This window comes from Bactrocera neohumeralis, chromosome 6, assembly GCF_024586455.1.
Source record: "Bactrocera neohumeralis isolate Rockhampton chromosome 6, APGP_CSIRO_Bneo_wtdbg2-racon-allhic-juicebox.fasta_v2, whole genome shotgun sequence".
Classification (NCBI taxonomy): domain Eukaryota; kingdom Metazoa; phylum Arthropoda; class Insecta; order Diptera; family Tephritidae; genus Bactrocera; species Bactrocera neohumeralis.
Genome location: NC_065923.1, coordinates 69,535,166 through 69,548,416, shown reverse-complemented (window position 1 = coordinate 69,548,416; position 13,251 = coordinate 69,535,166). Strand labels below are relative to the sequence as shown.

The 13,251-nt window shown below is 39.5% G+C and overlaps 1 protein-coding gene across 5 annotated transcripts in view; it reads right to left on the bottom strand.

Moving 5' to 3' along the window:
- Positions 1-480: 480 nt before the first annotated feature.
- The window catches only part of LOC126763540 (pantothenate kinase 3), a 32,641-nt gene continuing 19,870 nt past the window's right edge, over positions 481-13,251 (bottom strand). For all 5 annotated transcript variants that reach the window (XM_050481122.1, XM_050481124.1, XM_050481121.1 and 2 more), the window contains exons 3-8: positions 3,265-3,438; positions 2,969-3,087; positions 2,773-2,898; positions 2,487-2,663; positions 2,283-2,418; positions 481-2,005 (exon numbers count right to left, since the gene is read on the bottom strand). In XM_050481122.1, coding sequence (XP_050337079.1) covers positions 1,709-2,005; positions 2,283-2,418; positions 2,487-2,663; positions 2,773-2,898; positions 2,969-3,087; positions 3,265-3,438 — 1,029 coding nt within the window. In that variant the 3' untranslated portion in view covers positions 481-1,708. The remainder of the gene's footprint in view (positions 2,006-2,282; positions 2,419-2,486; positions 2,664-2,772; positions 2,899-2,968; positions 3,088-3,264; positions 3,439-13,251) is intronic.

Genomic DNA, 13,251 nt, shown 5'->3' with positions numbered 1-13,251 from the left:
CGATATCTTAAAACTTGAGGGAGTAGTTCGCATACATATATACAGAGAGTCCATCATGACATGACATGACAAGACTAAATCGACTCAGCTCGTCTGATCATTTATGTAAATATTTTATAGGTTTCCGATGTTTCCTTCCGGGTGTTACAAAGTTCGTGACAAACTTAATAAATTTTAGGGTAAAAAAATTACCTCACGTTTGAAATATTTTTTTTTTCGTTAGATAAGAAAGGATTCATATTTTCATACTCTTATATTTAATCAAAACCCGATATCCCCTACGATACCTTTTTTATACCCTGATGAGAATAAATTTGTAAGATACAAAACAAATTCAAGTTCTTGTATTAAACTATTTTATATAACAAAATATATTCCCGAGATTTGGCACAGATTATTGTACAAGGCAAGCATACAAGTTCCGTACACTTTTTTCCAGATCGGAGCACTTTAGCTTACAAAGCAATAAAAATCAAATCCTTGCAGAAAAAAGTTTTTATTAGTGAACAGCTTCACTGCTGCCGAAATTATTTTTTTCCCCTTTTTTAAACATATTTTTTAAATTGATCATTTTTTATCGAGTATATGTACACATATAAAAAACGTTCTTAACATTGAAAAAAGTACACGATATTTAATCTTAATCTCTTTGTTTTACTATAGTTTTGTAAAAAAAGTTAAATGACCACAATATACCTCCCCCTCAACATCCCAAATTAATCCAAATTTTTAAAAAATTATATAAATTAATAAATTCTTTCAAAATTCCGCATTTTTTGTATATAAAATAATTTTATTAAAAATATTCAAAAATTTATCAAGCTTGTGCCTTCAACATAAATTTTCTTGCGCTTAAAATCAGTTAATTGCTTGACCAACCATGTTTTATGACTGCACAACTGTTTGCTTCGTTTTTTAATACAATAATTATCTAGTTTAATTTTAAATAATTTTAATTTTTTTAATATTACTTAATAATGCCATTTGCGCCATTTATGCCTTAAATTCTTTATATATTAAATATATATATTTTTTTTTACTTTATAACATTATCAATAGTTACTATTAAGTTTTAAGTTTAAATTGTGTGCATTTAATAAGAGGAAAAATTGTTTAAATAAAAATACGCTGAAAATCCGAACCCTGTATTTCACAAAGCATGTGTGTTTTTTGTAACAACAATAAATGTTTGCGCATTATAGCTTTACTTAATGTGCATAAATATCAAGAGATTTTATTTAATAATTCGTTGAAAATTTGTTTTTTTTTTTAATTTACTATTCAATATTTATATATTTTTTAATTCAAATAGACGCCCCGCGTCTATTGTTGAACTTCGCTCCTAAAATTTTATATTATAATTTATATACAAATTAAATATTCAGTTTATGGACGTGTGTGATTGCTCTTTACCAACTTATTTTATTTCTTTGTTGTTGTTGTTTTATTTTTTTTTTAATTAAATATACATACATACGTAAAAACTACATACATACTTTTGCCTTTTTATACTAACACATAAAAAATGTATTATTAATTAACTATATTTTGATTATGATTTTGCTGTCTTGTCTTTTCTTTGTTAGTACATACTTTCGTTTTATTATTTTCAAGCAATTTTTGTATTATTGATTTTTAGTTCTTTTCTATTAAAATTTCTTTGAGCTACGAACTAAAAAAAATACATATTAGCAACAGTCCCTGTACTTCAACTATCACTATTATTGGTATTATTACTGTGTGGCGAAGTTGTGGAATTTATGGTATTTGAAAAAGTATCAGCTGTTGTTTCGCTTTTTTGTGTCTGTTGTGACGTTTCTGCTGTCTCATTCAATGCGGCCGCAATTTCACCATTGAACTGCAATAGGCAACCTAATGCACCGAAATAGCCTTCGTGTTCGAGGAAGAGCGCCTTGAGTGTGCCATTCGACCAGAATTCCATGGCGTAGGCGAGTAGTTTCATTGAAATCGGATTTACACGCAAAAAGTTGCCCACAAATACGACCTGAAAATAAAACATGAAAGAAAAATTAATTATATACATTTAGTTGTAAAGTCACAGCTTTAAATGAATGAAAAAGAATAAAAAAAATGTTCGGTTGCGCCGAAGCTGGAATACTGATTACAAATAAAAACTTTCTGTATTTCGAGTATATATCTGCACAAATAAAAAAGTTTTTCATACAAGAACTTGATTTTGATTGATCAATTTGTATGACAACAATATGCTATAGTGGTCCAATGTGAACAATATGTTCGGATATTGTTATAAAAAATCTTACCTTGTCCATTTTTTCATTTAGCGCACACATGCGTGCAATTGAACCAATATTATTGGTAATTGTTACCAATGTGGCGTTGGCCAAATCCTCACGCGACACGGATGAGCGTTTATCCTTAATATGCATTTGTCCAAAACTATAAATAAATGACATTGTGTTGAATAGTAGTATTAACTATGAAAGCGAGCATATTTTTTTATATACCTTGACGCCACTAAATCTCCCGTTAAGCCAAAGCGATCATAATCGCCGCCGTAAATATCACGCACCAGTTTATCCACTTTACGATTGTCACCCTTTGTTGCGAGCTGTATAGCCTCCTCGAATGAATTGCAGCCTGTTAGTAAGCAACAGAGACCAAGGAATGTACCACCACCCAAACTGTGAAGAGTAAGAAAGTGTATTTTATAAATATCTTGTATTGCCAAAAATTGTTGTATATTCAATGTCAAAATAATAATAAAAATATAATAAAAATAATTCAAGGTACCTTGTGCCTGAGACACGTTTATAGTTGTCTGGTCCATATACAGCCAATATCGACACACCCGAGCCGACATTAACCAATATGAAGGGATATGGTTTCGAGAAATCAAAAGCGCGCTTTTCACTTTTCCTGCAAGACAAAATATAAAAAAAATTAATGAAATAAAGAAATCAAAGCCGAAATAATACTGACTACTCACATAATATCACGTGCATTCTCATAGAAATAGCACTCTGTGGGATTTTGCACCTCGGCAAAGAGTATGCCTTTGATGAGCGTGTCGAGTTCATCGAATTTGGCGAGTTTCATGTTGACTTGCTGTAGTGAAGAGAAAATAAAAATTTAATATTAGTTAAAAAGTTTAATATTTTTTAAAAAGTTCATAATAAGCAAAGTAGATACTCTGAAGATAGCAAAAAGAGAATATGTTGATCTATTTGCAACAAAAACAACACTCTTTCACCAACAGTGTAATATTTTTCTGTGCACACTCACCTGCCGGAATTCATTCTCAAATTTGAATGCACCACCACCCGTTGCACAAACGGTGGTCACCAGTTCGGCCATGCCCTTTTGTTTGGCCAACAGGAGGAAATTGCTCATGTCGGTTGTTTGGAAGCGGATAAAATGCAATGAGCCACGGCGTTTGCGTATCTCAACGTTGTCCATCTGCAAAACGGAAAGACAAAGCCTTTTTATAAGTGTTTCTGCATTGTTTTGCCCTTTTTTTGTTGTTTTTTTTTGTTTGACAAGAATTGTGTAAAGTGTCATTCGGTTGCAGCGTGCAAGGTCAAGTGCTGACATTGGAGCAGAAATACAAAAAAAAAAAAACTGGTGTAGACAAATTTACATACATATGTATGTATATCATATATGCATTTTTTTTAATTTTAGACACATATACATACACACTCACTTACGTCTGTGCATTGTTTGTCGTTTCGTATCAGCGCGCATGAGCTTAGGTATAATGAACATTCAATTCAAATTAATGCAATGCATAAATCAATAAGAGATTGTGGATTGTGATTAGCTAAGAGTTGAGCTTTTTCTTTCAAGCTTAAAATTGTTAAGTTCAGCATCGAGCGACGGAAGGTGACCGATATAAATCTGACGATTGTATTGCAGCTTCGAATATATTTAGCAAATGGCGAGTATGCATATAATATATGTAGCATATATGTATAAGCATATCGTATACATATGTATGTATATGTACATATACATATGTATGAAAATTTAACGGGATCAACAAAGCTTTTTTATATGAATATCATGAATTTGTTGTAAAGTAATCTAGAAAAATCTAATTTTACGGCATTTTTTCAAGTGATAATATTATTTTTAAAGTTGAGATGTATATGAAGGAAGTGAGGTGAAAAATGTTTAACCTCACATACTTGAACTTTGGAAATATTTCTATAAACTTAACAATTTTGTTAGGTTTTGCTACACAATTTAGTTGTAGGGTAGACGAACACACCGTTGTTGGTGTTGTAGCGGCAAAAAAACATAGCCTCAACAATCAAACAAAAAAATACACTCAACAATTTTGAGGAATGTTCCCGAGTCATTGCTTTTAGGTTAAAAATTTGGTTATGTTCCGGCTACTTAGACCGAAATATATGTAGTTATGAAAAAGGGTTTTGAAAGCGCAGATTCCTTATACAGGGTTTGTTCGGAAAGTAACAAGACTGGACAATTATTTAAAAACATTCAAAATAGGCTTCTTCTGCGTCGATGCAGCGCTACCAGCAGCATTTCCAAGCATTGAAGACGTCACGGAAGGCATTCTTCGAAATAGCCTTGAGAGTCGAGATGTATGCTGCTTCTCTGACGTCTCTGCCTTTCATCGGCCAAGAAAGCTAAAAAAAATCTGGGGGGCCACATCTGGGCGGTAGAGCAGCTGCGTAAGCGTTTGGATGCCGGCTTTGGTTAGGTAGCTGTTCACAGATGTTCAAATTTTCATGATACACTTCCACTCTCCGCAATTTCTGGTCGTCAGTGAGCACTTTTGGGACCATCACATGTTTAAGTGCTCCGTCACTTAGTCGACGGTCTGAGTTCAAAACTTCAAGCACACGAATCACATTGTCGGTGTTTGTCGAAATCGCAGGTCTCCCAGCACGGTCTTTATCAGCGACATCTTCCCGGCCCTCCAAAAAGCCGGGTGCCACCGAAACACACCACTTGTTCATAAAGCAACATCTGGGTTGCCTGCTTGATCATATCAAACGTGTCTGACGCAGATTTACGGAGTTTCACACAGAATTTAATGGCGTATTTCTCTCTAATAAACGCTGCATTTTCGGTTTGCACCACTCACAGAAACACTACACTCTCCAGGTGCTCGGAGACAACTGACCAGCCGCTCGTTCGTTAGCTAAGAACGCCCTCTACCGAATCCAGTCGATGCGCGCACGCTCCGAAGTACAGTCGATACGGAAGAAAATCAGTCCTATTACTTTTCGGACAAACCCTGTATATAAAAAAAAAATAGTAAGACTTTGTTCATAATTTTAAAATTCTTAATGTTTTCTTCAAAATCGATGTCGTCCTCCTCAAAGTAGTCCCCTTCGCTCCAATACACTTGTGCCAACGTTTTTTAAAATCCTCGAAACAGTTGGTGAAATCAATTTCCGAAATAGCTTTCAATGCGCGTAGCGATTCACGTTCAATGTCTTCAATTGAATCAAAACGCTTTCATCTGAGTTTGCTGAATAGCCAGAAGACGAGCTAAATCAGGCGAATACGGTGGTTGTGGTACGATATTGATTGAAAATTTGCTGAAAAACTCACGAAGAATGAATGCAGTATGCGACGGTATATTATCGTGGTGCAAAAATCAAGAGTTTCGGCTCATAATTCCGACCTCTTTTTACGAAAAACTTCGCGCAAACGCATAACACTCAAAGAGTATTCCTTGACGGTCTGGCCGGTCGGAAGAAGTGCACCTCACCTCGATAATCAAAGAAAACTGTCAACATAACCTTGATTTTTGACCTGCTTTGGTTGTTTTTTTCGGCTTCGGCTCACCTTTGCCACGATATTCGGTCGACTGATTGTCTGTTTCCGAGTCGTAAGCATAGGCACAAGACTTATCGCCAGTAATAAAACGTTTCATGGTATTCTGGTAATCGAAAATCATTGTTTCACAGACGTTAACGCGAAGCTGTTTTTCGAAAAATTTAGTGATTTTAGAACCAATCATGCTTTACATCTTTTTAGGGTCAAATGATCTTTCAAAATGGTTTTTACTGATCCTTCCGATATTCCAACGATGCCAGTAAGATCTCTGACTGTTTTAATCGTCGATTCTCAAGCACTTATTCATTTATTTTATTGACGTGTTGATCAAAGTTGATGATGATGGCCGTCCTGAACGTGGTTCGTCGCCAACGCGTTCGCGACTCCCTTTGAATAAATTTTAACAATCAAAAAAATGTCACTGCCAGTCAAAATAAAAAAAAATTCGACGAATGGTGTTTCGCGTGAAAATTTACTTTTTATCTTACTATTTTTTGCCCACAGTATTTCCATTTAGCATGCTCTGCAATTTCGTGCGCAAAAACTTGCAGCTTGTTTTAGCTTCGAAATATTGTGTGTTTTTAAAAGTATTCGGTCAGTAGCAGAGTCAAAGATGTTAATTAAAGCATTTAATTACGTTAATTGTGGATAAGCAAACGTAACTAAGACACGAAAGAATATAAAAAAAATTTCAAATTACCTGGTAACAGGGAAATTGCATATATATAGTAGATACATATGTAAAAATAGCAAATATGTATAAATGTGTGCAAATATGGTAGACACATTTTAAAAAAATTTACATACTACATATATACATATACATATGGTATGTACACTTACATATAATATAGGTATATGTAAATGTGGAATTGCATAACGATTGTATCACTGTATATAATTATAAGGTTACGCATAAATGGTTCGTATATACATACATATGTCCATATGTATGTGGAGGTACTCAAAAGGAAGGGAAATTATGTTTTCCGATTATATTGTATTTAAAGAATGGAATGCTCAAGATAAAACTTGGCCACAATTAGTATGTGTTTGACAACTGTTTGTTTATGACGCGAAAGGTTTGTCTAGCGATTATTACTGTGGAAAAATATTTAACGAGTTTGCTTGAAACTTTGTGGTCCTAATGGAATCGCGGTTTCGGAATCGTGAAAAATATTCAGAAGTTTTTTGGTCAAAATTGTTTTGCTGGCATTAGAGAAATAGCAAAGAATCTCAACACTACTTATGGATTGAGTCAACACATTTTGGGGTAATGATTTAGCTATGAAGCGTGTCAATGTTAGACTCGTACCAAAAGTTACATGCCTTTAGCAAAAACTACATCGAGTAGAGTTCGCAGAAGAGAATCAGTTGTAAACGACCGGATTTGTGAACGGAAAATTCATTGATTTTTACTACGATAATGTGCCATCACTTTCCAGCAAGATTGTGACTGACTTTTTGGCCAAACACGAAATGAGAGCCCTTGCTTAGCCGCATTCCCCAGATTTGGCCCTCCGTGATTTTTTTTTTGTTTTGGTAACCGAAAAATCTGCTTCAATTTATAAAAATCGCAAAATTTCTGCTGTCGCAAACAAACAGCTGCCAAAAATACACTAACGGAGTACAAACTTAACACGAACATAAAAGAGGGTGCTACCAATATAGCAAGATTTTTTTTTTCAAATCGGTTTGCGCGTGCAATTTACATACATACATATATGGACCAGCTGGGGTTAAATATGATCTCGAGTGTAATGATGAGTAAAATTATATTTCTTATCTTTAAAATTAATTAAATATTTCTTTGAATAGCGCTAGAAATTTGGCCAAAAAGCAGCACTGAAAACGAGCTTATCATAAAATTTTTTTCTTAACAGTAAAAAAGAGTAAATTGTTTCTACATGTTAATGATTCGTAAAAGTCAAAACTGAAAAAATCATGGAAAAAATTTTAGTACTGACATATCCTAAAAATAAAAAAAACTATATAAGATCTGCTGCTACATTCACAAAATTGCTTCAGATAAACACCCATTAACAAACCTAAAAGCTCATTTAAAAAATAAATAAATATAGTGCGCACATAGTTTAGGCAAAAAAAAAGCGTAATAAAAGCACCTTACGAAATGCGTTAAACACAAGGGTTATAAGGGTTATTGTATTTACCCTAGGCAAATTTATTCAATTTTATTTATTTTTCACCACTTTAATGGGCATGGCATTAGGGGCATGAGCACAAAAAACTTTTTCCACGTGCGTCAGTAACATACAGCAACAAAAAGTAAATAATGCTCCTAATAATGCAATGTAAATGTCAATAGGCAAAGTAATAATGACAAAAACAACAAAGAGATTTGCTAAATTAGCATGTGAATGCGTGTGGAGAGTGTAAATAAAATAAAAAATAAATGTACAAACAAGTTGTAATGAAATTGACTACGACAAATTTAAATATTGGCCAATATAACACACGCTTTACACAGTTATTTATTTTTAATTGAGTAATTGGCGTTTAAGCAAAATTAAGTTATTAAAATAAATCTTTTTCCTTACACGGAAACGAATTTTTAACTTTATGTTATTTTTATACAAGTAGATCGACATCAATACCTACATATGGCATTGGGCAGGGGCCTAACACTAGCCAGGCACGGTGCCTGCTTTACTTATGGTATTTAGAGCCAGCTGACAGGCAGTTTCCCGTAAGGTCACCTCGCCACTTTTAAATAATATCATATGGAGGCGCGAGAGTCACCTAAGCATTGTCCAGGCACGGTTCCTGCTTTACTTATATAGGCGACTAGCAGCCAGCTTCCCGCGAATTTACCGCCTGACTTTCAAATCACATAACATCACGGCGCGAAAGTCACCTAAGCACTGACCAGGCATGGTGCCTGCGTTACTTATATAGCCGACTGGCAGCCAGCTTCCCGCGAATTTACCGCCTGACTTTCAAATCACATAACATCACGGCGCGAAAGTTTCAAATAGCCGACTGGCAGCCAGCTTCCCGCGAACCGCCTGACTTTCAAATCACATAACATCACGGCGCGAAAGTCACCTAAGCACTGGCCAGGCACACTGCATGCTTTACTTATATAGCCGACTGGCAGCCAGCTTCCCGCGAATTTACCGCCTGACTTTCAAATCACATAACATCACCGCGCGAAAGTCACCTAAGCACTCGCCAGGCATGGTGGCTGCTTTACTTATATAGCCGACTGGCAGCCAGCTTCCCGCGAATTTACCGCCTGACTTTCAAATCACATAACATCACGGCGCGAAAGTCACCTAAGCACTGACCAGGCATGGTGCCTGCTTTACTTATATAGGCGACTAGCAGCCAGCTTCCCGCGAATTTACCGCCTGACTTTCAAATCACATAACATCACGGCGCGAAAGTCACATAAGCACTGCCCAGGCACGTTGCCTGCTTTACTTATATAGAGCCAGCTGGCAGCCAGCATCCCGCGAATTTACCGCCTGACTTTCAAATCACAAAACATCACGGCGCGAAAGTCACCTAAGCACTGACCAGGAATGGTGCCTGCGTTACTTATATAGCCGACTGGCAGCCAGCTTCCCGCGAATTTACCGCCTGACTTTCAAATCACATAACATCACGGCGCGAAAGTCACCTAAGCACTGACCAGGCATGGTGCCTGCGTTACTTATATAGCCGACTGGCAGCCAGCTTCCCGCGAATTTACCGCCTGACTTTCAAATCACATAACATCACGGCGCGAAAGTCACCTAAGCACTGACCAGGAATGGTGCCTGCGTTACTTATATAGCCGACTGGCAGCCAGCTTCCCGCGAATTTACCGCCTGACTTTCAAATCACATAACATCACGGCGCGAAAGTCACCTAAGCACTGGTGCCTGCGTTACCAGGCATGGTGCCTGACTGCATCACGGCGCGAAAGTTACTTATATAGCCGACTGGCAGCCAGCTTCCCGCGAATTTACCGCCTGACTTTCAAATCACATAACATCACGGCGCGAAAGTCACATAAGCACTGACCAGGCATGGTGCCTGCGTTACTTATATAGCCGACTGGCAGCCAGCTTCCCGCGAATTTACCGCCTGACTTTCAAATCACATAACATCACGGCGCGAAAGTCACCTAAGCACTAATATAGCCGACATAACATCACGCTTCCCGCCCTGACTTTCAAATCACATAACATCACGGCGCGAAAGTCACCTAAGCACTGACCAGGCATGGTGCCTGCGTTACTTATATAGCCGACTGGCAGCCAGCTTCCCGCGAATTTACCGCCTGACTTTCAAATCACATAACATCACGGCGCGAAAGTCACATAAGCACTGACCAGGCATGGTGCCTGCTTTACTTATATAGCCGACTGGCAGCCAGCTTCCCGCGAATTTACCGCCTGACTTTCAAATCACATAACATCACGGCGCGAAAGTCACATAAGCACTGACCAGGCATGGTGCCTGCGTTACTTATATAGCCGACTGGCAGCCAGCTTCCCGCGAATTTACCGCCTGACTTTCAAATCACATAACATCACGGCGCGCGAAAGTTACCTAAGCACTCGCCAGGCATGGTGGCTGCTTTACTGATATAGGCGACTGGCAGCCAGCTTCCCGCGACTTTACCGCCTGACTTTTAAATCACATAACATTACGGCGCGAAAGTCACATAAGCACTGACCAGGCATGGTGCCTGCGTTACTTATATAGCCGACTGGCAGCCAGCTTCCCGCGAATTTACCGCCTGACTTTCAAATCACATAACATCACGGCGCGAAAGTCACCTAAGCACTGACCAGGAATGGTGCCTGCGTTACTTATATAGCCGACTGGCAGCCAGCTTCCCGCGAATTTACCGCCTGACTTTCAAATCACATAACATCACGGCGCGAAAGTCACTTAAGCACTGGCCAGGCATGGTGCCTGCTTTACTTATATAGCCGACTAGCAGCCAGCTTCCCGCGAATTTACCGCCTGACTTTCAAATCACATAACATCACGGCGCGAAAGTCACCTAAGCACTGGCCAGGCATGGTGCCTGCTTTACTTATATAGCCGACTGGCAGCCAGCTTCCCGCGAATTTACCGCCTGACTTTCAAATCACATAACATCACGGCGCGAAAGTCACCTAAGCACTGGCCAGGCATGGTGTCTGCTTTACTTATATAGCCGACTGGCAGCCAGCTTCCCGCGAATTTACCGCCTGACTTTCAAATCACATAACATCACGGCGCGAAAGTCACATAAGCACTGACCAGGCATGGTGCCTGCTTTACTTATATAGCCGACTGGCAGCCAGCTTCCCGCGAATTTACCGCCTGACTTTCAAATCACATAACATCACGGCGCGAAAGTCACCTAAGCACTGACCAGGCATGGTGCCTGCGTTACTTATATAGCCGACTGGCAGCCAGCTTCCCGCGAATTTACCGCCTGACTTTCAAATCACATAACATCACGGCGCGAAAGTCACCTAAGCACTGACCAGGCATGGTGCCTGCTTTACTTATATAGCCGACTGTCAGCCAGCTTCCCGCGAATTTACCGCCTGATTTTCAAATCACATAACATCACGGCGCGAAAGTCACCTAAGCACTAGCCAGGAATGGTGCCTGCTTTACTTATATAGCCGACTGGCAGCCAGCTTCCCGCGAATTTACCGCCTGACTTTCAAATCACATAACATCACGGCGCGAAAGTCACCTAAGCACTGGCCAGGCATGGTGCCTGCTTTACTTATATAGCCGACTGGCAGCCAGCTTCCCGCGAATTTACCGCCTGACTTTCAAATCACATAACATCACGGCGCGAAAGTCACCTAAGCACATGGTGCCTGCGTTAATATAGCCGACTGGCAGCCAGCTTCCCGCAATTTACCGGTTTCAAATCACATAACATCACGGCCGAAAGTGCTTTACTTATATAGCCGACTGGCAGCCAGCTTCCCGCGAATTTACCGCCTGACTTTCAAATCACATAACATCACGGCGCGAAAGTCACCTAAGCACTGGCCAGGCATGGTGCCTGCTTTACTTATATAGGCGACTAGCAGCCAGCTTCCCGCGAATTTACCGCCTGACTTTCAAATCACATAACATCACGGCGCGAAAGTCACATAAGCACTGGCCAGGCATGGTGCCTGCTTTACTTATATAGGCGACTAGCAGCCAGCTTCCCGCGAATTTACCGCCTGACTTTCAAATCACATAACATCACGGCGCGAAAGTCACCTAAGCACTGGCCAGGCATGGTGTCTGCTTTACTTATATAGCCGACTAGCAGCCAGCTTCCCGCGAATTTACCGCCTGACTTTCAAATCACATAACATCACGGCGCGAAAGTCACATAAGCACTGACCAGGCATGGTGCCTGCTTTACTTATATAGCCGACTGGCAGCCAGCTTCCCGCGAATTTACCGCCTGACTTTCAAATCACATAACATCACGGCGCGAAAGTCACCTAAGCACTGACCAGGAATGGTGCCTGCTTTACTTTTATAGCCGACTGTCAGCCAGCTTCCCGCGAATTTACCGCCTGACTTTCAAATCACATAACATCACGGCGCGAAAGTCACCTAAGCACTGACCAGGCATGGTGCCTGCTTTACTTATATAGCCGACTAGCAGCCAGCTTCCCGCGAATTTACCGCCTGACTTTCAAATCACATAACATCACGGCGCGAAAGTCACATAAGCACTGACCAGGCATGGTGCCTGCGTTACTTATATAGCCGACTGGCAGCCAGCTTCCCGCGAATTTACCGCCTGACTTTCAAATCATAAAACATCACGGCGCGAAAGTCACCTAAGCACTGACCAGGCATGATGCCTGCGTTACTTATATAGCCGACTGCCAGCCAGCTTCCCGCGAATTTACCGCCTGACTTTCAAATCACATAACATCACGGCGCGAAAGTCACATAAGCACTGACCAGGCATGGTGCCTGCGTTACTTATATACAAAGAGCCAGCTTTCCATGCAGTCACCTTGTGACTTCCGAATCACATTACATGAAGGCGCGACAGTTATTAAGCAGTGGCGTGGCACGGCGCCTGCTTTACCTATATGGGCGCGAGAGTCACCTCAGCTAGACACGGCGCCTGCTTTACTTTTATTGAGTCAGCTGGCAGCCAGTTTCCCGTGAGGACTTTTAAATCATATCACATCGCTGCGTGCCTGCTTTTCTTATATACATAGGTCAGCTGCCAACCAGCTATATTATTCAGTTCGGACTACTTCGGATATTTTCACGAAATTTGGAACAGATTATTGTCACCGGCAGAGATCATTTTATACTTGGGCTTTGTCCTTGAAACAAACCCATTTATGTATCTAATTTTTTAACACACGATTCTTTTTCAACAATTTTATTTATTTTTCTAATAAAACATAAACTACGAATTTATGTATATTGATATATGTACATACATATGTATGCAAAGCGACA